At 43.8% G+C, this 26,168-nt stretch overlaps 1 protein-coding gene across 1 annotated transcript in view; it reads right to left on the bottom strand.

Moving 5' to 3' along the window:
• Sntb2 (syntrophin beta 2) overlaps positions 1–20,201 on the bottom strand; it is a 75,838-nt gene extending 55,637 nt beyond the window's left edge. Inside the window, exon 1 of the mRNA XM_041649765.1 lies at positions 19,590–20,201. Within this exon, the coding sequence (XP_041505699.1) occupies positions 19,590–20,109 (520 nt within the window). The 5' untranslated portion in view covers positions 20,110–20,201. The remainder of the gene's footprint in view (positions 1–19,589) is intronic.
• Between the last annotated feature and the right edge of the window lie 5,967 nt (positions 20,202–26,168).

The raw sequence follows: 26,168 nt of genomic DNA, 5'->3' as shown, positions 1-26,168 counted from the left end.
ATGTGGTGTACATAAGAGTTCTCTCTCTCTCTCTCTCTCTCTCTCTCTCTCTCGTGCACATATAAAAAGATTTCTCTGTGTAGCTCTGGCTATCCTGAACTCTCTCTGTAGACCAGGCTGGTCTCAAACTCACAAAGATCTGCCTGCCTCTGCCTCCTAAGTGCTGAGAGCATTTATTAATGCTCAAGACTTGTCATAATATTTCGATTTCTAAGGAAGATTCTGAATTGACCTCAGCTCTGCTAGGGAGCAATATGCTCCATCTACTGTGTAACTCTGTAGGATCTTCTCTATTCACTCCACAAGGATGAAATTCCTCTCAGAACATGTCAAAACTGGTAGAGCTCAATTTGCTTTCCTATTCACTGGTTTACATGACACAATAACTTAAACTTGGAAACAAAGACAGTTTAAGAAAGGCTTGAATGGAGCTCAGTAGAAAAGTGTTTACTTAACATGTATACTTGTCCCAGGTTTATTCCCAACAACACACACCAAAACACAAAATGTAATGCAGCTGACTGTACATGTGGCATGTGCTTGTGAACTCACTATCTGAGAGGCTAAGGAAAGAGGACCTCCAGTTCAAGACTTAGGACCTTGTCCCCACCCCCCAAAACAAAACAAAACAAAAAACAAGCAATAACAAAACAAATAGAAAAAACAACAACAAAACAGGGCTGGTGAGGTGGCTAAGGAAGTAAAGACACCACCAAGCCTGGGGACCTAAGTTCAATCCCTAGCACTTATATAGAAGTAGAGAATCAAGTTGTCCTTTGATCTCCATATAGTCATTCATGTACACTCAAATAACAAATAAATGTAATAACAAAAAAAACCCAAACAACTCCAATCAAACAAAAGAAACAATCAAGCTAAAAAATAAAGAAACAGTCACCATGGTTACATTGTGAGTTCAATGCCATTCTAAGCCACAGAGGTTCAGTCTCAAAAAACAAAATAAACAAAGAAATGAAGCAGAGTTGTTTATAGGAGATATAAAAAGAAGGATTTTATGGTATATAATGAATTGTGTTTAGCAACACGCAGGTTGCATTAAAGCATTTCTAGTAAGCATCCTTAGAAAGTTTAGTTTTCTTTTTCGTTTAAGAGAAAGTTATATTTCAGTTTTCCCTCTTTCAAATCCATCTCATGTTACCAGGTTTTAACATTCTTTATTTGGGTCAGTAGGGGCCATACATGTGAAATGTGTTGTTTCAGATGCAGGGAAGAGGAAATGGAAAGAATATTATACAAATAAAAGGCTGTGATATCAAACTCACCAAACAGGGTGCCAGAAGGCACATCTAAGGATCAGTGGACATGACAGGGAAGGAAAAAAGATAAAAGAGGAAATCCTTTCTTGTGTTAGAAGGGGCCAGAAGACGTATCTGTCAAATAAGAATTCTAGTAAAATGGTCTCTGGACAGGGTGGAACTGAGGGTGGACTGTGAAGAAAGCACTTGACCTTTAGGACAGTCAACTGTGCATGCATAGGAAGACTTTACTGCAGTCTTCTACACTGTATTCCTAGCCAACTTAAAACTAACAGCACGGAAGCAAAGCAAGATCATTACTACAGATTAAAAAGACCTGGGTAGGGCTGCAGAGATGGCTCAGCAGTTAAGAGCATTGCCTGCTTTTCCAAAGGTCCTGAGTTCAATTGCCGGCAACCACATGGTGGCTCACAACCATGTGTAATGAGGTCTGGTGCCCTCTTCTGGCCTGCAGGCATACATGCAGAAAGAATATTGTATACATAATAAATAAATATAAATAAATAAAAATAAATATTAAAAAAAAAGACCTGGGTAGGCAGTACTGACAAAGGAGTACGGAGGCCAGCCTGGGCCACAGGATACATGAGACCCTATTTCAAAATGACAAAAACACTAAGAATTTGATCTCCTTTGAAAGTCAGAGCAGTCACTACCACCACCAGGACAAACAAGCTCCATGTAAATTACACAGAAGGCCAAAAATAATGTGATCATCTGGAGGGCGAGTGAAAACAAGTGCCTGGGCCTCAGGGCACTTCACTGAGCCGGATTACTAGAGGGTCAATGTTGGAACTTCCATATGCTGGCAGATCATTTGAAAAATCTTCCTTCAGTTTGAGACTATTCTCAAATATGTTTAAGGATTCCCCAAACTTAAATCTAAAGGGGCTTCTTTAGGCTGATGGCCTTAAGTTGAGACATCCTCTCTTCCAGCCTACAGGCATAAGGCATACATGTAGGCAGACCCCTGTATACATAATAATCCTAAATATAAATAAATACCTACAAGGTAGGAATTTTATCACTCTTCATCATTAGTTGATGGCTCATGCTTAGTGAACAGATCATAAACTGGTATTTTCCTCCCATCACACAGAATCCATCCATTTACTTCCTCATATCCTGTGTGTGCAACTCATCTTCCACCCAGACCCACAGGCCAAGAGAAGTCTAAGGTAAAATATTTTAGGAAAATTATCTGCAGAATTGATCATATTAACATAAACAACGAAGACTGCTCATAGATATTTTAGTCAAATTCAAGATCATTACTTTACAGGTAAGTACAAAACACTGTTCAAACTTTTCTTTCTGTTAACCCAAGAACAAAAATTTCTCAGGTGTTTCTGGTTTTCTTCTCTTTGCTCAGGTTTTTGAAGTTCATTGTCTTTGGCAGTAAGTACAACAATGTGAACAGATTAACATTCCTTTCAGTTTGTACTCTATCTAAACCGGGATAATACACACTGATTTAGCAATGCTTCCCCTCCCCACCCCAAGTTGAAAAATGCATTCCTTTCATAAAGAATTTTAGGGTTTTTTCCTTTTCTTTTTTAAATTGCTGAAATTAATACTTTAGGACAAGAAAAATGACTCGGGGTTAAGAGGGTTTACGGCTCTTGCAAAGGACCTGAATCTGGGTCCCAGCACCCAGATTGGGTACCTCATAACAGCCATGATTTCAACTCCAAGGGGATCTGGTTCCTCAGGCCTTTGGGGGAAAGAAAACTCACTCATGCACAAATACACATGCACACACATAATTAATTAGAAACAATAGAAAAAACTCACAAATTAAAACTTTCCTAAAGACTATTAAAAGATTTCCATGTATTGCACTACAGGAGCTTGAACCTAGTGTCTGGCACATACAAGATAAGACTTTTACCACTTAGCTATATTTCCAGTCCTCTTTATTTTACCTAGGGTCTCATGAAATTTCCTAGGCTTGCCTTCCAATGCTATAACCTTAGACAAGTACTTTGAGATTCCAATACTCAATTTCTTCATATTTAAAGTGCATGGAGCTAGGAATGGTAGTACCATGTGCTTTTTAATCTTAGTTACTTAGAATCTAAGGCTGGAAGAGCCACTTTAATCAAGGAGTTTGGGACCAGCTGGGCAACACTGTGAGACTCCAATTCAAACAAATAGGGCTGGGACCTGACAATGGTGGCACATGCCTTTAACTTCAGCACTCAGACGGCAGAAGCAGGAGGATCTCTGTGAGCTAGAGGACAGGAAGAGCTGTTGCACAGAGAAACTCTGACTTGAAAGACAAAATTATAAAAAAAAAAAAAGCAGCAGCAACAACAAAAATAAACCACAACAAACCAAAACAAAAACCAGGGCTGAGGATGTAGAGTGCTTGTCTAACTCACACGAAACCTTGGACTGATCCCCAGCACACATCAACTGAACATGGTGCCTCATGTCTGCAATCCCAGCACTTGGGAGGTAGAAGAGGAAGATAAGTAGTTCACGGTGATAATCTTTGGATACAGGAGACCCTGTCTCGTATAATAACGATGTAATTAAAGAGGATGATGTCCTAGGACCAATCTAGGCCCTCTGCATGTGGGTGACTGCTATGTAGCTTGGTCTTTTGTGGGGCCCCTGGCAGCAGTACCAGGACCTGTCCCTGATGCATGAGGGACTTTGGAACCTATTCCCTATGGTAGGATGCCTTGCCCAGTCTTGATGCAAGGAGGAGCTTGATCCTGCCTCAACTCGACATACTATGCTACATACCATGCTTTGTTGACTCCCACAGGAGACCTTACGCCTTCAGAATGGAGATGGAGGAGGAGTGGGTGGGTGGGGGGCTATATGGGAGGTGAGGGGAAGGGAACTGGAGGAGAGGAGGAAGGGGAAACAGTGGTTGGTATGTTAAAAAAAAAAAAGAGGATGATGTCCATTGTTCCATGAGTTGTTAAAGTTGTTATAATGCATAAAATTACAACAGGAGTTCTCAGCAAGTCATTTAATTTCTATTTATATCACTATTGTATGTATATATATATGATGTATATATATGCAAATGTACATGCCATGACCCAAATAAGGAGATCAAAGAACTCAGAAGTCAGTTTCTTTCCACTGGGATCCAGGGATCAAAAACTCAATCAGGCTTTTGCAGTACCTTTACCTGCTGAGCCATCTCACTGGTCCTGTTTTAATAAAAAAAAAAAAAAAGAAAAGAAAAACCTATTTTATATATATGAATGCTTTGTCTGCACTCATTATATACACAACATGCATCCCCATCTTTTAATTTTTTTAAAAATTTACAATATAAAAGACAAAAAAATTAAAGTAAAATTTAGGTATAAAATGTAGGACTTTTAGTTTCCTATTTGTTTCACTGTCTGTGCTGTTACAGTGGATACAGATCTGTATAGCAGCCACCCCATTAATATTTTAGTCTGATGCCTTTTCAAATCTCCATATACACGACCCAGGCCTAGACCAGTCTCTATCATCTCAGTTATAATGACATAGTCCAAGAAGCAGACAAAGTAGAGCTAATCAGAATCCTTTTTTGAGCCGGGCGGTGGTGGTGCATGCCTTTAATCCCAGCACTCGGGAGGCAGAGGCAGGCGGATCTCTGTGAGTTCGAGACCAGCCTGGTCTACAAGAGCTAGTTCCAGGACAGGCTCCAAAGCCACAGAGAAACCCTGTCCTGAAAAACCAAAAAAAAAAAAAAAAAAAAAAAAAAAAAAAAAAAGAATCCTTTTCTGAAGCTGACAAGTAGGAAGTTACGTATCTGGTGGGAATTATTAAATCAGGATGACATATATATATAGCTGAGTGTCTCTTGCCTATAATCCCAGCACTCAGGAGGCAGAGAGTTCAAGGCCAACCTGGCTATCCAGTGAGAGATCTTGTTTTAAAAAAGTTAGGGCTAGATAGTCCTAGAACTGCTGGTGCCATTTTAGCTGACTATACAGAATTAGACTCCCCACAACAGGAACTGTGATGGCCAAACAAGGTAATTTGAGCTTTTGGATTCTACTGAATCTAAACCTAGTGCCACCCCCAGTCTTAGGAGTTACCTGAGGTAACACATGCCACTTCAGCTTAAATTAGTGTGTTTGGTTTTCTGCAACCAAATAGTTCTTGCTAAAATAAACGTGTTTATTCTATTTTGATAAACAAGTATTTCTATCTAAATCTATTTCTGACTCAAAGGCCTAGCCTAAGAGTGCTCCTCCCATTCCAGATCTCATAGACCAGACTTGCTATGTAGATGAAGATGAGCTGGAATTTCTGAACTTTCTCTGCCTCTAAGTGCTAGAACTAGAGGCATGTACCACCACACCAGGTTTATGGAATGCTAGGAAAAAACTAGGGTTTTGTTCAAGCTAAGCAAGTACTACCAACTGGGCTCTATCCCTGGCCCAGATGCTATATATTTCGGTTGGCCTAGCTGGAAAATAAATGATAATGAATATTTGTAAAGTTATTAGAAATCCATAGAAAATCATGTTCAAAGTACAATTAAAATAAATGTTGAGAATAACTTAGAGTGGTAAGGGTTTTTTCAAAAGCTCTATTTGCTGTACTCTAGCAAATCTATTCTACTTTCCTTTCACAGCTGCCTATAAGACGCCTAAATCTCGGGGCTGGAGAGACGGTTCAGAGGTTAAACACACTGGCTGCTCTTCCAGAGGTCCTGAGTTCAATTCCCAGAAACCACATGGTGGCTCACAACCATCTATAATGAGATCTGGTGCCTTCTACTGACCTGCAGACATACATATAGTATACATATGTATATTATGTATCCACGCACTGTATACATAAAAAAAAAGACTCCTAAATCTCTACTATCATCTTCTATGGTTCTAGAACAATGTAATGGCTATTTATTGTTTATAGCTGCAACCATCCATTCAATTCTGGTAGCACCACCTTTATCCTTTCAGAAACTCTCACCCCCAGCTTATGTGTTTCCAGGTATAAGGTAAGTTTCTGACCTGTCAATCATCATATAGAACATTCATTGGCCATTTGATGGATGGATGAACGATTAAGGTCTAGTGTTTGTTTTTATTGAAAAGGGATATTACTGGTGGTGGCACACACCATTAATCCCAGCACCTGGGAGGCAGAGGCAGGTAGATCTCTGAGTTCGAGGCCAGCCTGGTCTACAAGAGCTAGCTCCAGGAGAGGGACCAAAGCTACAGAGAAACCTTGTCTCAAAAGAAACCAAAAAAAAAAAAAAGAAAAAAAGAAAAGAAAAAGAAAGAAAGAAAGAGAAAAGAAAAGGGATATTACAAACTATTAGTTGATATGATAGAAAGTTTACTCCAAGTAAATAATGGATTTAGCTACCTCATGAATTCAAAGCCAGCCCAGGCTGTGCCACATGGGACCCTGTCTCAACAACAATAAAAAAATTATTATTTTTCAAAATTTCTTGGCCATTACAAAGTACTTTAAGTGCTAGATATTAAATATTACATTACAACATACAGTACAATGTGCTAAATTTAAAAATTCAAATAGAAAAAAAATAAATTAGAAAAAGAGTAGAAAATCCAGAATCAGCAGAATCAGTCCACACACACCAAGAAAGATGCAATAGCTGGGCACAGTGTAGCACACCTTTAATCCCAGGGAGAGGTAAGACAATCTCTAGAGTTTTAAACCAGCCTAATCTACACAGAGACTTCCAGGGTTACACAGAGACCCTGTTTCAAAATAATAATGATGATGATGATAAAATTAAATAAAAGATATATGTCAGATCAATGATAAAAAGGCAGGTGACAGCACTAATTAAACAAATATGGCTTTGACCTGTCTTTCTCCACATGGCACTCGGGGTAACCACCATTAATTATCACACTTAGTTACATAAGGACTGACAAATAACACCGAGATAATCAGTTGACTATTTGAAAAAATGAGGTCTTTCCAGATTTTCACTCCACTGTGTGCATAAAGAGTTAAACAGAGCCAACAAAGATGGCTCAACTGGTAAAAGGTTCTTGTCTCCCAAGGCTGGTGACCTGGTTCAGATCCTGAAGTTAAAGGTAGAAGGAGAAAACTGACTTTACAAAGTTCTCCAATGACTGCCACAAGCTTCACCCCACTCCACCAATACAATTTTTTAAAAAAAGTTAAAACATAAAAAAATGAAACCATTTAGCTGGGTGTGGTGATGCACACCTTTAATATTAGCACTGGCAGAGGTAGGTGGATCTCTGCTGAAGACTAGCCTGGTTTACAAATTGAGTTCCAGGAAAACCAGGATTGTTACACAAAGAAACTCTGTCTTGAAAAACAAAAGAAAACAGAAAAGAAACTATAAAAGGAAGAAACCAGGGCTGGCAAAATGGCCCTAATCACCAGCTGATAAACCCAAGTTTGATACATTGTAGAAAAGAACTGACTCCCATGAACTCTTAAATACATCGCACCCCATGGCACACACACACCCCACAAACACCATACATAATCAACCAACCAACAAGTAAATAAATGTAAATGCAAAGCAACTTTAGAGATTAGAACACAGCCTCCTTAGCACAGCTGGCAGTGTATCAGTACTATAGAAAGCCTGAAACAAAGCTGCTGCAAAGGAGTTCTCCTAAAAAGACAGAAAAACCCCAGGGGAGAGGACAGAAAAAAAAGTCCCTGCAAACCAATAAAACCAGAAAAAACCTGACATGGCAGCACACACCTGGAATCCCAGCACTGAGGAGGTGGAGGCGGAGAATCAGGTATCAAGGTAATTTAAGCCCACCACATTTCTGTGACAAAAAGGCCTGCCTGCTACAACAACAAATTAGAAGGCAGTTTTGACTACACAGTGAGATGCTGTCAGTAACAAACTCAATAAATGTTCCCATCTCCTTAGCTAGATAAGTTTACTCTTTTCTTTCCCTTTAAAAATTACTTTATGGGGCTGGAGAGATGGCTCAGCAGTTAGGAGTACTGGCTGCTCTTCCAGAGGTCCTGAGTTCAATTTCTAGCACCCACATGGCAGCTCACAATTGTCTGTAACTCCAGTTCCAGGGCATCTGACTCTCACACCAATGAACATAAAATAATAATAAAATAAACTTAAAAAAATATTTTATTCCAAGCCAGGCATTGGTGGAGCACGCCTTTAATTGCAGCACTTAGGAGGTGGATCTTTGAGTTTGAGGCCAGTCTGGGGACAGAGAGAGTTCCGGGACAGGTTTCAAAGCCACAAACCTGTCTGGAAAAAAACAAAACAAAACAAATTTATTCCAGGTGGTAGTGGTAATGCACAATTTTAATCCCAGCACATGGGAGGCAGAAGTAGGCGGATCTCTATGAGTTAGAAGCCAGCCTGGTCTACAGAGAGAGAGTTCCAGGACAGTCAGAGCAAAACCCTGTCTCAAGAACAAAACAAAACCCCAAAATTCTTTTATATTCTTTTATATGGGTAGGTGTTTTGTCTGTGTGTATGTCTGTGCAGTACATGCATGCCCAGTATTCTCTGTAGACCAGAAGACATTAGATCTCCCGGATCTAGAATTGCAGATGGTTGTGAGCTGCCATGTGGGTCCTGGGAATTGAACCCTGGTCCTCTGAAAGAGTAGCCAGTGTTCCTAACTGCTAAGCCATCTCTCCAGGTCCTTTCTTTTTCTTCCCTGAGAGGATCTTACTGGCCTGGAACTCACTGTGAGGATCAGGCCAGCGGTAAATTTGCTTCCGCCTTCCCTTTGTATTATTTGTAAACCAAAACTTTCCTTCTCAAAGGCCACACAGTAGACTTACACTGTCTGCCTGCTTTAGAACACAGCTGAACAGTATGAGTGCCATAGCCTCCATCCATTTCTTCACTGCCAACAAACCATTCCTCTACTGTTCCTGGGTAGAACTCTCACAGCAAGTCACAGTCCACTTGCCACCGTATCTTGTCCTAGCTTCCTTTGAAATAATGACTTTATTTTCCTGACTAAGCATCTCTGGGATCAAAGCACCAGTGCTTAGTTAACAGAAACTCGCTGCAGAAGTTTGTCCCAAGTGTCAAATCCGTAGGTGCACAGACAGCCAGGAAGAGGCTATCTAGGCAGGAGGAGGTCCCTAGTGTGTCCTGCTATGTCTTTAGCAAGAGTCTCCCTCTAGTCTCGCTCCATGGCTGTCACCTATGTTTTGGATGATTTTCCTGCAACAGCTGAAGTTTCTCCTAGCTCTGTTCTTTCCTCTTTGCACAGCCTCCAGTGCATCCACTGCTGCCAACCTAAAATTCTGTTCCCATCATGTCACTTCCTGGCTCAAAAACAAACTGCACCACCCCTCCATCTCTGCAACCTCTCCCTCACTCTACTGTCCTTTCACACAAATATGCCAATGCTTCCCTACTTAAAACAATATAGAAACAACCCCGAAAGTGAAACTATATACATCAGTCAGTTCTGTCACCACCTTTGTTTCTTTCATTTTGCTGAGCTTTAAAAATTATAGTCTACTTGCTGCCCTCTGCTCCCTGCACCCTGATGAAGCAGGGGACAGGACACTAACGATCTTATTCTCTGTCAGACCTAGTAGACTTTCTATTTCACAATTTTCCCCTTTGTAAATGTGTCTGCCTGTTAGAATGCCGTTATGCCATTCTCTGCACCCCCACCCCCACCTTCCTGTGCCATCACCTCCTAGATTCTTCCTCTACCCTGGCTTTAAAAGCAGAGTTTCTACAGGATTCCACCCCGGTTCTACTTCTTTCTCATTTGCATTACTCTCGATGACTTCATACACAATTACCACCTCTACCCTGATGTCTCATAAATATTCAATGCTGTTCTGACATTTCCCTTGAGTAGACTTGGATGTACTTCCAACCAGCTTCTGGCCTTTTTCACCAGGATATCACACAGGTAACTCAAGTGCAACATGCCCTAAAATGAAGTTCTCCCTATCTCCCTGAGACAGGAAGAAACAGCTCTACGTGTCCTGGAACTCCCTCGGTAGACCAGCTTCACAGATCCCCCTACCTCTGCCTGCCGAGTGCTGGGATTAAAAGCTTGCACCACCACTGCCGGCTAAAATGAAGCTCTTTATTGTTATCTCAAACTAGTTCTTTCATGTTCATTTTATGGGCTTCCCCCCTTTTATGTGTTCTTTTGTTATTTAAGACAAGGTCTTAAAGTCTCAGTCTTCCTACCTTTGACTCCCAAGGATATGAGCATGTGAGGCATGTTCCCTGTTCTTGCTGGTTTCACAACTGTCCAGCTTCCCAAGACAGAAATCTTGACTTCTGCTCCATTTCTTTCTCTCCTATTTCTACCCTTTTTTTCCCCCCTTAATTGGTGTTTGTCAGACAGAGTCTCTACATATTCCTGGCTGTCTTGGAAATCACTATGTAGACCAGGCTGGCGAGGTGGGATTAAGGAGAAACACCATCACAACTGGTCAGTTCAACTTTTTTCTTTTTTTAAACCTACAGCACACATGCCAGACAAGTGATCTAGCAATAAACTATATCTCCAGATTTCCCCCTTTTCTTTCCTTTTTTCTTTCTTTATGGTTTTTCAAGACAGGGTTTCTCTGTGTGACAGCCCTGGCTGGCCCTGAGCTCAGAGACTGGCCTGCTTACCAGCTCTTCCTTTTCACTTTTGTTTTCACACAGGGCGTTGCTAAGTGGCCAAGACTGACCACTTTGTAGGTAGCTCTAGAAGGCCTTGAACTTGTGTACTCCCTCCTCAGCCTCCCAGATAGCTGGGACTTCCGGGCTGTGCCACCACCCTGACCAATATCAACCCCCGCAGGTTCACACTATCCCACCTAGTCTCTAACTTAATGGTATTGGGAAAGCCTCAGAACTTGAGCTTCTCAGCTTCATCTGCTGCTCTCACCCTTCCACAACCCTCCCTCATTTAAAGAACATGCATCTATAACTGGAGTCCCAGGGGAATTCTATCACCCTCTTCTGGCTTCTGTAGGCACCAGGCACACATGTGGTATACAGACATACATTCAACCAAAGTGCCTATCACATAAAATAATAACAAAATAAAATACAGAAATCAAGAACAAATGAGTAAAAAAGGAAGTAAAACTACATGAAGTCATTCGAGCATCAGCAGCTAAGTGACTCAGAGTGCAATATATATTAGGGTGAAGTTCATTATTAATGATAATGTGGGCAATATCTGTATTTCAAATGGTTTCCTTGACTGTTTTACTTTCCAGATAGACTTCCTGACAGATCTAATGACCTCATCATGTGGCAAAGAGCTCATATTAGGATGGAAATATTGGGGGCTGGAAAGATAGCTCAGCAGTTAAGAGTACTAGTTGTTCTTGAAGAGGACTCTGGCTCAATTCCCAGCATCCACATGGCAGCTCACAACTGTCTGTAACTCTAGTTCCAGGGGATCTGGAACCCTCACACAGATATATACATGCAGGTAAATTATCAATGCACACAAAATAAAACTAAATTTATTAAAAAAGTTTTAAGATGGAAATATTGGTCTAGGCATGGTGGTGTATACCCTTAATCCAGGCACTCGGGAGGCAGAGGCAGGAGGATCTCTGCATTCACCAGCTTTGCCCACACAGGAAGTTACAGGACAGTCCAGGAATATTCAGAAACCCTGTCTCAAAAAAAGGGGGGGAGGGGGGTATTTTTTTAAAAATTAAAAAAAAAGCACTGGCTTTTCTTGCACCCATATGGTGGCCCACAACTGTCTGTAAGTCTGTTCTAGAGGATCTGACATCCTCTTCTGGTTCCTGAGGACACTGTACATGCATTGTATACAGGTATATATGCAGGTAAAACGTGAATACACAATAAAAGTCTGAAGCTGGGTATGGTGGTGCACTTGGGAGACAGGACTTAGGAGACAGGCGAATCTGAGTTCCAGGACAGTCAGGGCTACACAGAGAAATCCTGTCTCAAAAGGACAAAAATAAACAAAACAAACAAATAAAAATTCAAATTATAGCCAGGCGGTGGTGGCACACACCTTTTAATCCCAACACTCAGGAGGTAGAGGCAGATGGATCTCTGTGAGTTCAGGCTAGCCTGGTCTATAGAGCAAGTTCCAAGACAGGCTCCAAAGATCACAGTGAAACCATGTCTCAAAATAAATAAATAAATAAATAAATAAATAAATAAATAAATCCGAATTGTCTTTAATTTAAAAAGGGGGGGTGCTTGTCAGCTCAGTCTTTTTATTATAGTTTGCAGTGTTACAATTATCTTCAAACGTATGTTCCACTACATATAAACCTCTAAGCTAGTGGTTCTCAACCTTCCTAATGCTGCGACCCTTTAATATACAGTTCCTCATGCTGTGGTGACTCCTAACCATAAAATAATTTCATTGCTACTTCATAACTGTAACTTTGCTACTGTTATGATTCATAATGTATATTATCTGATATGAGACCCCTGTGAAAGGGTAATTTGATCTCCCAAAGTGGTCATGATCCACAGGTTGAAAACTGTTGCAAGTCATATCATATGCTCATCTTGTGAAGATTAGTTCAGGGCAGATAATAGAAGATGAAGTTACTCAACAAGAGAAGTTCCAACCTGACAGCAGCAAGCGTATGAGTAAGGTCACCAGGACCAACTCCTCTTCCTTTCTTCCCTTGGCACATTATTTTATTAAATATTCACAAAGCTCAACTTCCTTTTCTGTGTTAGAGACCACCAATTAGCACTGTAACCACAGCCCTGATGATGATTGCCTCTGCCTACTTTGTGCTGACTCCTAGAATACATTTCCTAATCCTTCTCATGTGTTAACTCCAGGATGTAATCTCAGTCAGGAGACTGAAGCAGCAGGATCAAGATCTTGTCTCAAAACGACCACTTGGTTATGCTTTGTGAAGAGATGTGTGTCTGCACACATGAGCACAACCCCAGCTTTCTTATGACCTCCATGTTGTCTCCTTTACACATCTACCTCTTTCCACGGCAGTCTTGCCCCTGTGAAAGTATTTATCCCAAGCTATAATTGTCCCTTATTAGCCTAAAGGATAGGGACCACTCCCAATTTGGAATTCCTAGCATCTACCATTTACCTTGTTTGCTATGGGTACCTGTTAAACGCTGAGTGACAACACAAAAAAGATCCAGTTCCTCTGGCTCTTTCAAAGTCTTGCATAAACCTAACTGGTTTTACTTTCTTCCCGTGGGTCTGTACCGGTCAGCTCTCTACTGTTTCCTACTACATGTCATGTTCATTTGGCTTTTGTTCAAACTACTCTCTCAACTTGGATTGACTTCCATCTCCAAAGAAGCTGTCTGGACGTCAAGCCTGAGATCAAATTCCCCTTCCCTCCACAAGTCACATTCAAGTATACATCCCCCAACTGATTACTCACTTCAGAGAAACCTCAGCAGATTACACATTTTAGCAATTATTCTCTAACTGATAGCCTTCTGCTTCCCCAACTTATTTTTCCTTTAAAGGCAGAATCTTGCTTATATGGCCTTAGGCAGGTCTTATATTTGCAATCCCCCACCTCAGCCTCCTGATTGCTCAGATTAGGCATGTGCCAGCACACCTAGTTCTCGCAACTGCATTACATTCTTTGATGCCAAGAATAATCTTCAGCTACTTTTGCACACAAACGGCTCAGGACACGGAGACACGGGAGCCAGTTTGTAAGTGGACTGTAGAGAAGAGAAGGCACTGGAATAGGTTTTACTCCCTTTCCACCACTAGGCTGTTAGGTATCTTCAACCATCTCATTTAATGTCATGGACTGCTTGCTCCTTATTTTGCAGAATAGACTTCAGCTTTTAAAATTCCTGGGAAAAGTCAGTAAGGTACCTCAGTGGGTAGGGGTGCTTGTCACCAACCCTGACAACCTGAGTTCAATCTCTGGCCTACATGGTGAAGAAGAGAACTAACTCCCATAAGATGCCATCTGACCTCTACACATGTTCCATGCCGCATGTACACATACACTTAAATAAATCTTTAAAAGAATTCAGGCGGGGTGGGGGGTGTGCCAAAGAGATGGCTCAGCAGTTAAGAACACTGACTGCTCTTCCAGAGGACCTGGGTTCAGTTCCCAGCACCCACATGACAGTTCACAACTGTCTATAACTCCAGTTCCAGGTAACCCAACACCCATGTCAAAACACCAATGCACATAAAATAAAAATAAATTAAAACAACAGCAATTCAAGGGGAGGAATTTTGCCTAAAGAAAACAAAATCTTCCCATCAACACTCCCCTACCAAGTCAAAAGATATTCTTTGTGAACCTCAGTTTAGTTAGCTGTACAACAAAAATAAACACCCTACTTTAAAGGCCATATGGAGAACAAACGAAAAAACAGGCGGTGCTGGTGCACGCCTCTAATCCCAGCACTCGGGAGGTTGAGGCAGGCAGGACTTCTGAGTTAGAGGAAAATCTGGACTACAGAGGGAATTCCAAGACAGCCAGGACTACAAAGAAAAACCCTGTCTATGTGAAAAGCCCCTCATAGATAGGGCATTATTTTTTGTTTGGTTAGCACAATGTACTGATCAAATCGAGAACACTGACTGGTTCTTTTTTTTTTTTTTTTTTTTGGTTTTTCGAGACAGGGTTTCTCTGTGGTTTTGGAGCCTGTCCTGGAACTAGCTCTTGTAGACCAGGCTGGTCTCGAACTCACAGAGATCCGCCTGCCTCTACCTCCCGAGTGCTGGGATTAAAGGCGTGCGCCACCACTGCCCGGCACTAACTGGTTCTTTAACATCAGCTCCAAACTACAGAATGTTCTCTTAGCCACGAGCTACATCTCACCATCATGAACAAAGACACATTTTGATGGAAAAGTCTAGTAACCTTCACCCAGAACGTAATGTATGGTAGAAAGTTAGCAGTTGAAGTTATCAATTGAGACCTAAATTATAGCTTGGATATGGTTCCTGGAAAATGTTCTTAGAAGTTTCATGACTGAGCCCAGCGGTGGTGTACCACACCCTTAATCCTGCACTGGGGAGAGAGAGGGGGGCGAATATGGAGTTTGAGGTCAGCCTGTTCTACAGAGTGAGTTCCAGGACAGCAAGGAACACAGAAAAAAACCCTCTCTGCCACCCCCCCCCCAAACCAAACAAACAAAAACAAGAAGTTTTAATTACTGTTCTATTATAATTAATTACTTTCCCACATAATGGTAATAATTTTTAGAGGGTATATTTAACATGAAGGAGCCTCTGTCAGAAATGTCTTGCAAAGTAGAAGATAAACCAGGAGGAATTCAAGGTCATCCCTGGCTATTCAAGGCCAGGCTAGCTACAGGAGACCCCACTCAAAAAATCCAGAATGAAAGGGGTGGTGGTAGTGGTGTCTGACTACGGTTTGTTTGATTTGGTTGTTCTTTAAGAGATTAATGAAGAAATATGAAGCTGGGCATGGTGGTATATACAGAGGCAGGCAGATCTAAGTCCAAGGCCATCCTGGTCTACACAGGGAGTTCCAGGCCAGTCAGAGCTACATAATGATCTGACAAAAAAATAAATAAATAAAATAACTAACAGGCCTTTCCCCTTGAGACTGGGGAGGGTAAGAGAAAAGGAGCTGAGTAAATGTTTGACAAGAGACTGGAGGAACAATCCCTTCACCTCTCCAAGATTAAAAAAAGAATCCTTTAGTTCCATTCTCTAACCTCACACAACCAGACACTAAGGCTGCTGTTGACATGTGGGTGGCAAAAATATGCCTGAAATTCCTGCCCACACCACGAAAAGAATATTATTATGCTACGTCAAGGCAAGGCTTCAGGCATCTAACGGAGGAGTAATGTCCCCCATTCCATACTCCCTAGGCTGTCATGGCCCACCCCTCCAGTGTGGGGATTATGCACATGGAGCAGCACCCTGAGAAGAGTGGCCAAGCATGCTAGCACAGGCCTATAACTGCGGCCGTTTGGAAGTGGACGCAGGAGGAACACAAACTCAAGATCAAACTCACCAGTTATATGTCTGAGGAGAGAGAGCATAGCTACATGAAACTCTGATTTAAGGAAGGGAAAAGCCTGTCTGGAGGAGGCACCACCTCTCCATTTTAAATAGTTTAGCTGGCTCACTAAATGACTCTTCTAGGGATGTAGTATTGAGCAATTTTATTTTTACATTCTTTGTTTTAAAAAGGGAACACCACAAACTCACCATACTGACTTACCCACACCTATATAGACAAAAACTGCTTGTCTTACACAAAATTTGAAAACAAGGCTAGGTAAAAAGGCTTTCAATAAATGTTACTATGACACCATCTGTAAACCTGTTTCTAAAGGCACATAAGGCCTATGACTGAACTAATGATTACTGGGAAGAATTTACTAGACGGCTGTCATTTTACAGCTATGAATAATACCAGGTTCAAGCCACTGGTAAACAAAAACCTTTTGTTTTGCATTTTAATATGGCATGAAGAGTTGAACTGTCTATCCATCACTACTGCATACCACGAAATTCAATATTCTGGCTCTAAAACTTTACACCCGAATACTCACCTAGACCAGTGTAAGGTACTTTATTCTTACAAACCTATGCAAACTGGGCTGTACTTTACTCCTTTCATCAACACTAATTTCTGGGCAGTGTCTGGCCCTACCTAAATAAGACTTATAAATAAGACATTGTAAAAGTGGGGCACTGCAATCTCACAATTAGAGCACTTTTAAAAAATCACAAATTTTTTACAGTCTTCAATTAAGTATACATGTCTGTGTGTGGGCATGTGCATGTGTGTTCAGGTACCCTTGGAAGATAAAGTGTCAGATGCCCTGGAACTAGAGTTCCAGGTGGTTGGGAGCCATCTGATGTGCCTGCTGGGTACTGAACTGGGCTTCTCTGACAAAGAGGACAGGGTCTCAGCCACTCAGCCATCTCTCCAGGCCCATGTTACTTCTTTCTGTTTGGTTTTTCAAGACAGAGTTTCTCTGTGTAGCTCTGGCTGTCCTGGAACTCAAATTTCCACCTGCCTCTGGGATTTAAGGGTATGCCACCATCACCTGGCCCATGTTATTTCTTTATAAGCTATTTTTCCCCAAGTATCACAAATTTATAAAAAGGAGAGATGGTGCCCGGTGCTGGTGGTACACACCTTTAGTGCCAGCACTCAGCAGGCAGAGGCGGGCGGATCTCTCTGAGTTCGAGATCAGCCTGGTTTACAGAGCGAATTACAGGTTTCCCTATGTAGCTCCAATGCTACATACAGAAACCCTGCCTAAAAATAAATAAATAAATGGAGAGATGGCTCGGCAGGTAAACTGGCCGCTCTTTTTTTTTTTTTTTTTTTGAGATAAGAGTTTTCTCTGTAGCTTTGGTGCCTGTCCTGGAACTAGGTCTTGTAGACCAGGCATGCCTCGAACTCAAGAGATTCCTCTTCTAGGCTCTTGCCTCCCGAGTGGTGGGATTAAAGGCATGCACCACCACTGCCCCGAAGTACATTGGCCGCTCTTACAGAGGACCTAAATTTGATTCCCATTACCTGCAATGGATAACTCTAGTCCCAGGGGATCTGACACTCTCTTCTAGCCTCCAAGGGATGTACATGGGGCACAGACAGGTAGGCAGAACACTTCTATGTAAAAATAATAATCTAAAACAATTTTAAGTGAAAACTGAACTGGATATGGAGGTACATGCCTGTAAATCCCAACACTCATGAGGCTGAGACAGTGAGATGACCTTTTTGAGGCCAGGTTCCCTCCCCCCCCATTCACTCACACACACACACACACACACACACACACACACACAAGCTGGGCATGGTGTAACTTGCCTTTAATCTTAGCACTTGGAAGGTAGAAGCAGACCAATCTCTGTGAATTCCAGGTCAACAACAATAAATAAAAAGATGAAAATGATTTTGTCAAGTTATATACTTAGGGCTTCTTATTTGATGATTTTCTACCCAACCCCAATCCTTCCCTTTGGTTCTCCTACCAGTAATCCTTCCCCTTTCTGACTCATCTCTGCACATTTAAGATCATCACTTCCTTGAATCTGTAATCTGGCTCAAAATCTGGCTCCTCTGGAAGCCTGGACTAAGCTCATTTCCATCAAATACTCTCTTGTTTTGTTTTTTTTTTGGGGGGGGCACCACTGTGTAGAAGTAGCTGGCCTGGAACTCATTATGTAGACCAGACTGGCCTCCAACTCATAGAGGATCTGCCTGCTTCTGCCTCTTGAGTGCTGGAATTAAAGGTGTGAACTACCATGACTTCTTAAATTTGTAATCCTTTAGCCCCTCATAGTTTGTATTACGAAATCAAGTATTTAATGTTTTTCCTCCTAAGAAGTTGTTTTGCGCTCCCTATCATTTCCCCACACAGAGATAAAATGGGGACAGCACCTTTCATATTCTCTATTATACAGCTAGCAGCAATAAATGCCCCTGGAATGACTGACTCAACAGAGGAAATGAAGCTCGACGTGCAATTATTTCTAAAGCAAGCAACTGGCTTCTCATCTACAATACTCCATCATCTTCAACATGCACGAGTCTTTGGAGATGAGATTTAATTCTATTTCAGTTGCATCAAATTCATATGAAACACAGCACACAGATCACATTTACATCGAAGGTAAAGAATAACTGGTTAGATGGTACGGTTTCTGGATTCTTATAATGTGCCTACTGGTCTTGAGGCAGCACGCCTGCGAGCGGTAGGAAGCTGGCACTAGTCTCTTGCAAAAGGGTCGAAACTCTAGTTGGCAGTAAAATGCTCCAACACGTGAGCCTCCACTGTTAAACAAGGCTCATTAACCACACAAACTTGCTGTTTCAGCTCTCTGCCTTCCATGAAGTGCTATGATCTCCTCTGGTTATTGTTGAGAGCCAATGATGGGTTAAATTCCCATAAATTAACCAGTGCTTTGGTGGTTTGCCCAAGCAAACTGCTGGCATCGGTGTGGATGAATTTAATAGACCCGCCTGCCCCGGGAGCGCCGGGTGACTGGAGAAAGCGCCCAATCGACGCTTCTCAGCAGGCGAAAAGGAGACTACAGCACTCCCCCTCCCCGATCGCCCTCCCCGTAGTTAGTACTTAGTGTCAGCTTATCCTGCAAGAGGGGTGAGCTTCGCACGCGCCTGCTGCTCCCCCACCCCACCCCCAAATCTCCGCTAAGTCTCGCTGAGGGGCGGCAAAGCCACACTTCGGAGACTGCCCAACTTTCTCCACGCAGGGCGCGAGCATCAGTTTTTCCACACTCCAGAGCCCCAGCAGAAGAGGTCTGGTGGCTGAAGCGGAGGGAACCGGCTCGCCCCGCACAGGCGTCAGGGTGGCAGAAACAAAGTGCGCGCTGGCGAGCCCAGCCACCGCCGCCGCCCGCAGCCCGCCGCCGCCCGCCCGGCCCCGCTCACCCTCCAGCAGCACCTCCTTGCCCGCGCGCTTCAGCGCCTGCACGGCCTGGTCGTGGGTGGCCTGGCGCAGGTCGGTGCCGTTCACCGACAGGATGGCGTCGCCCAGCCGCAGCGCCCGGCTCTGATCGGCCGCCAGCCCCGGGAAGATCTTGGAGATGAGGATCGGCATCCGGTTCTCGCGGCCGCCCTTGATGCTGATGCCCAGGCCGCCAGCCTCCTGCTTCACCACTCGCACTCGGCGCACGGGCGGCGAGGCGCCCGCTTCCCCCGCGGGGTCGCGAGGCGGTGCGGGAGGGCTGGGCGGCCCCAGGCCGCGGTTCGGACTCCCGGGCAGCGAGTCGCTGCCGCCGCCGTTCGGGAGACCGTTGAAGGCGGCAGCTGGCGGCTCGGGCTCGCCCGCCGCGGCGTCACCCGTCAGGCTCAGGCTCTCGCCGCTGAGTTCGGCCACCACCCGCACCCAGCGCTCCCTTAGAAGCAGCTCCACCAGTCCCGCTTTGGTGGCCCGCGTCCACACCGCCATGGCCGGCACTGCTCCCGCTGCCGCCGTCGCTGCAGCTCCCGGGATTCCAGTCAGGCAGCCTCGGCGCTTCCCCCTTCCCGCCCGAGGGGGGCGGACCCCTCCCCTCCCCCCGGCGATTCATTATTCATGAGGGCCACGCCCACCTTCCGGAGGGGCGGGGGAAGGCCGGCGAGGCGGCTTCCGGGAGGGAGGTGAAGTTGTCCCGGTCGCGGAAAGCTCTCCATAGGTGGGCAGCAGCTAGCGCAGCGAGGCTCCTCAGAGTCCTTCGCGTGGGTTCTCCGTGACCCCCTCGAACTCCTGACTTCTTCTACGAGAGCTGCCCGGGCACGGAGAGCAAAGTCAGGCTGGAGAGGCACTTTGCAACCCTGCGGGGCCGGGCGGCTCATTCATTCACGCATTGATTGGTTCTTGGCAAAAGCTCTAAGCGCACAGAGGTGTGCTGGGGCTCCTTTTAAGGCCCTGGAGACTGGCTGAACAAAATGCACCGCAGCTGAGAGAGCTTGTGGTCTAGTGGGAAAGAAAAATAGAGGCAGCTATTAGGTGCGATTCTGTGTGGTTAAAAGACTGTACTGTACAAACGTCCCTAGGACAGGATAGGAAGAGTATTTGGTTAGCCTTGGGTGAGAAGCACAGAGGATGCAACACAAGTGAACGTGGGTCCAAAGGCATAAATCCAAGGCTTTGTCACTTTTTTAAATTAATTTTATGTATATGGGCATCAGAGATCCTGGAACTGGAGTTAGACAGTTGTGAGCTACCAGGGGAACTGAGCCTGGTCCTCTGGGAGAGCAGCCAGAGTTCTTTTTGTTGCTGTCGTTTTCGCTTTTTTCGAGACCAGGTTTCTCTGTGTAACTGCCCTGGCTGTACTGGAATGGAACTCACCTTGTAGACCAGGCTGGCCTCGAACTCACAGAGATCCTCCTGCCTCTGCCTCCCAAGTGCTGGGATTAAAGGCTTGTGCCACTATGGCCCTGCTGTCTCCATCCTTCTTTCATCACCTCTTTACTTGTCTGTAATTAGAGGGGACCATGTCTTCTTAAGCCTGGGAAGCCTCAGTGTGCAGGAGAAAAGACATTTACAGTATAGTGATGTTTTAGAGTTCCTCAGATAAACACCGATGAATATATAGTTAAAGTAGATTGTGCAGAATTAGCCATGCGATTATGGAGTCTAAATTCCACAACCTGCCATTTGCCGTCCCAGAAAAGTTAGTTGATATCCTTTGGGTTCAAACCCAGAGACCTGAGAACCAGAGGAGCCCATGGTAGGAGTCTGAAGATGTCAGAAGACTGGAGGAGGCCTGAGGAGGGGACGGGGGTGGGGGGGTGGGGGGGGGGTGGGGGGGTGGGTGGTGGAAAGCTACTAAGTAAAACAGCCGGCCCAGTCCTGTGGAAAACCAGGAGTGTGGCCCAGTTTTCAGAGTGAATTTACCTTGTGCCTTACTGTTCCGTGTAGTTCTCACCTGGCTGGATAATGTCTGTTCACACTGGTGAGGACAGTCTTCTTTACTCAGGTCACCAGGCAAATGGTTTCTTCCAGAAACCACAGACACACCCAAAAATGTTTTATAGCTGTCTGTCCAGGCATCTGTAGCCCAGTCTCATGAACACAAAAAAATTAACCATCTATGCTTGTTCCCCAGGAAGGGATAGTATGTGTGAAAAGCTTCATATAACCAAATCCTGAAAAGTTTGGTCTTGATTTTGTAGGCTCGCCAATTGTCTGGATTCCATTTTTTTTTTGAGTATATGTAGATGAACATCCCAGAAACTGTATAAAGATTTGTTATTTAAAGAGTTTGTGATTTTGTCTAATTGTAGAGCCAATAACCAAAGACTACAATCCACTGTTTCTCCCAGCTCCAGCTCCATAGGGGAGAAGAACTGAATGAAGAGGATTCCAGCTTAAAGACTCTGACATAAGAGAGTACACAACCAAAAACCAAGAGAAGACACATCTGGTTCAGTGTTCGGTTTACTATCCACCTCATACCTCAAAAAGGAGGATTTGGCCAGGAATTGTGACTCACACCTGAAATCCCAGGACTCAGGTACTCAGGATGCTAAGATAGAAGCAAGTTCCAGGTCAGCTGGGACAAACACAGTAAGGCCATGTCTCTCTCTCTTCTCTCTCTCTCTCTCTTTTCCTTTGGGACAAGATTTCTCTGTGTAGCCCTAGCTGTCCTAGAACTCGCTTTTTAGATCAGGCTGACCTCGAACTCACAGAGATCTGCCTGCCTTTGCCTCCCAAGTGGTGGGATTAAGGCGGGCACCACCACTGCCCAGCAAGACCATGTCTTAAAAAAAATTAAAAAGTCCGGAAACGATGCTACTGAGAAGGTAAGTTCTCAACAAAATCGTTGGGACCAAGATACCCTCTGACTTTCTTCAGCAGTTGATGTAAAGTTCCCATGCTTTCATCTGGGCAGAGAGGGGGGGAATGTACACCAATTCCCCTGAAAGAGGAGGTTCAAAGGATTGCTCAGGGCACGTGTTGACGAGCCGAAGTTGTCCACGCACAACTCTATCGAAGTGTGTCCACGTGCAGACAAACTCCAATGAGTCGTTTGCAGATGCTAAGCATTCAGAGCCTGCGTGAATAAAAAATTCAAAATGAGAAATGTATCTTTTTATCAAAAGAAAAAGATCGCTCCGACAGGTCTCTGCAGTGCATGGGGCACCATTTTCCAAGCTGCAAATGTCAGCGAAAGCTCAGCCCCTGGCCTCCTAAATCCACTGCAGTAAAGCTGGCTCGTTGTTCCAGCAGGTCCCAGTGTGCCCGAGTGCACCTGCAGTCACAGGCATTTCTGGCTCCAGTCCAGCTGCGCCAGAGCCCCCGGAGGCCTGAGTTATGTGAAATTTTTGCTTGTTAGAGAGCATTTGGCAGCTGATTCCTCCGGGTCTGAGCACCAATGCACCAATGTTAACACTTTTGCATATGTGATCATCAGGGGCTTAGGCAATCGAGGACACCTTTCTTAGCAAAAGGGAAGTGCCGGAAATCCTTTCCAAGAGTATGAAGGACTTTTCGTCAATAGAGTTAGAGGAAGTCACAAATTATTGGTGAGGACACTTATGTAAGATAGCAAGTTATATAACAAAATATTTAAACCTGGGAACAGGGAAGGTAAGAGATTACTTGGGAGTATTCCCTTTAAAAAAATTCTTTTGAAATAGTGTCTTTTGCCTAGACCTCTCCTCATAGGCCTGTTTGGCATTGAACCCTTTTGTCTCTACCTATTTAGAGTATAGTGTGAGTGTGTGTGTGTATAGTATGTATGTGCATAACACAGAAGACATGGCACACACAGCGGTAGAGAAAACCCTCAGGTTGTCAGTCCTCTTCCCATCATGTTCTGGGACAGGTTTCTTCTTCACTGCTGTGTATACCAAGCTAGCTTAGCCGGCCATGAGCTTCCAGAGGTTCTTGTTTCTGCCCCCCATCTTGCTATATAGGAGCCCTGGGATCACAGGCATGAGCCGCCCCACTGTGCTTAGTTTGGGTTAAGAGATCCAAACTCATGTTCTCATATTTATGCAGCAAGAACTTTACCTACTGGGCCACCTCTCCAGCCCCTATGTCCCCTGCCCCCAGACAATGCAACCTAAGCTAGCTCCAAATTTGCTGTGTAGCCAAGAATGACCTTGAATTGTTTCCTGCTTCCAACATAAAGTTCATCTTCATAGCTGCTTTTCCATATTCTTTTAGCACTGCCTGCAGCTCAGACACTCACCCAGCCAGTACCGTCCAGTGATGCCCCGCACATTCCCACCCGAATACTTCTGGTACCTTTGAACTTCTTTCCCGCCCAGCAAGACCTCATTCCAGCTTTCTGTGACTCCCTAATTTGTTGGGACTTTTCCTTTGAACAATGTAATTCTATGCCTAGGTTGGAATGCCTAAGTTATATCTTCCAGGAAAGCAAAGACTACCTATCAATTATTTTTGCTCCCCACTATCTGAAAAATACTGCCTTGCAGAGAGGAAACTCATTAAACAGGCGACTGATTGGCATCCGTGTTTCCTGTGCTGTCATCTTTTCGAATAATCCCTATGGAAGTTATGGGTTCCTTGCAGGGTGAAAATTACCATCTAGGAAACCTCAAGCAGTCGGTGAAATCTCCTCACTGGGGATCATGAAATCTGACATAGATTACACATCGGTTCCCTTGCTTCCTAAGGACAGGGAGATGAGCTTAGAGAAGTCTTCTGGCAAGCCTATTATTTTACCTACCTCTAAAAGAGGAAACGGCTGAGGTAGTTCCTGCAACCTTTCATTCCTGTCACCAATATGAACAGCCCTTCTCTGCTAGCAACTCTTATCTACTACTCTCAGAACACGCTGCGCTCATTACTACAAAATGCGGGAATGTCAGTAGCTCCTTGGGTTCTGTAATTCCATCCTAATTCAAGTCAGGCTCTGACTGTATGCTGCTTCAGAACCTAATGAGTGTGCAGAGCTTGATGATTAAGAATTTGAAGACCAGTTTGGACCGGGTGGTGACATATTCCTCTAATCCTAGCACTCAAGAAGCAAAGACGGGCAGATCTCTGAGTTCAAGACCAGTTTAGTTTCCGAGTTCCAGGCTAGCCTCTACGTGGCGAGACTATCTCAAAAAACAAACCAAAACCAAAACCCAGTTTGGTCACTTACTAACTATACAACGGTCAAAGGGGGATGAGGTCATGAACCTTAGTATCTTTTTCAAAACAATTCAGATTACTTCTGTCTCTTGTGGCACTTGGAGGGTTAAGAGGTGAAGTATACAGAGCCACATTAAAAAACATCAGTTGTTACCTGTTAGCCGTCAGCAGTGGCAAACGATAAAATCTGTGGTAGAGAAACTCCTTTTTAAAATATATTTATTTAACGTATATTGGTGTTTTTGCCTGCACGAGGGTATCAGGTTTTGGAATTACAGACAGTTGTGAGCTGCCATTTGGGTGCTGGGTATTGAACCCAGATCTCCTGGATGAGGAGCCAGTGCTCTTAACCACTGGGCCATCTCTCCAGCCCTTCTTTTGTTTTTTTGAGACTGGGTTTCTCTGTGTAACTTTGGAGCCTGTCCTGGCACTCGCTCTGTAAATGAGGCTGGCCTCAAACTCAGAGCTCTGCCTGGAGTTCCTCCTTTCTTGAGGAATGAGTTTGCCACAACACAGGTTGATTCTAGACATAAAGGACAAATGGCCAAATTAATTTTGGTGACAAACGGATCTGGTATAAAGCTACACGGGCTGGAAGGAAACACACTTTGCCAAGAGCCGTCAAAGAAAAGAATTAGTGGATCTGGGGCTGCTTTCCATGGCTTGAGTGTTGTGTAATTTCACCAGAAAGGAGGGCCCCAGGCGAAATCACAGCTTTTCAGCAAGCCTGAAGGTCACTTCCCCCAATGTGGGAGGGGGGGGGGACAAAAGCCGCAAGAAAGTAACCTAAGCACTATCAAGGAAGTCGCCAAGGGAGAAATGAGCTTGTAAAAATATCATCCTAACATCCACACAGAACTGTTCCTCGGAAGACAGTGAGGTCAGTGTCCCCTTTAAGGTAGTTTTTACTTTGCCCTCGCTAGAACTGTTCTACCATCTATTTCTTCTCCAATACAAACACACTAAGAGAAAGACGCTTTAGCCAATGCAGGCACATTTTTTAGAGATTCATCCCACCAAGATAAATCACTAGCCATCTGAAACCCACAAAAATGGATTAACTATCTCCTGCCTCAGGACTGTGAAAACCCACATCTGCTAACCACATTCCCAATGGGAAGCAGCTGGGGACAGTTTTGTAACTGTGACTTTCTTTATAGGAAAATATTAGCAAGGACAGGCTGAGCAATTTAGTTTCGTTGAATCCACTTAGTTATGGAAAATCACCAGTGCTTTTTATTGACAATTATGGAAATTACATAATTTGCCATGAAATTCAAATAAGATCTAAAAATAAATGTCCACTTTCTTTCCCCTCCTCATCAGTCCTAACCATTTTCAGTGCCTCACACACTTCACAGTCCGTAACTCAGTAAGTTCTCTCTTTCCCCAGCAGCCACTGAGTCAACATGTGT

This window comes from Microtus oregoni, unplaced genomic scaffold (assembly GCF_018167655.1).
Source record: "Microtus oregoni isolate MIOR12 unplaced genomic scaffold, Mior012 000004F_ref0000308, whole genome shotgun sequence".
NCBI lineage: Eukaryota > Metazoa > Chordata > Mammalia > Rodentia > Cricetidae > Microtus > Microtus oregoni.
This window is presented reverse-complemented; position numbering and strand designations above follow the sequence as displayed.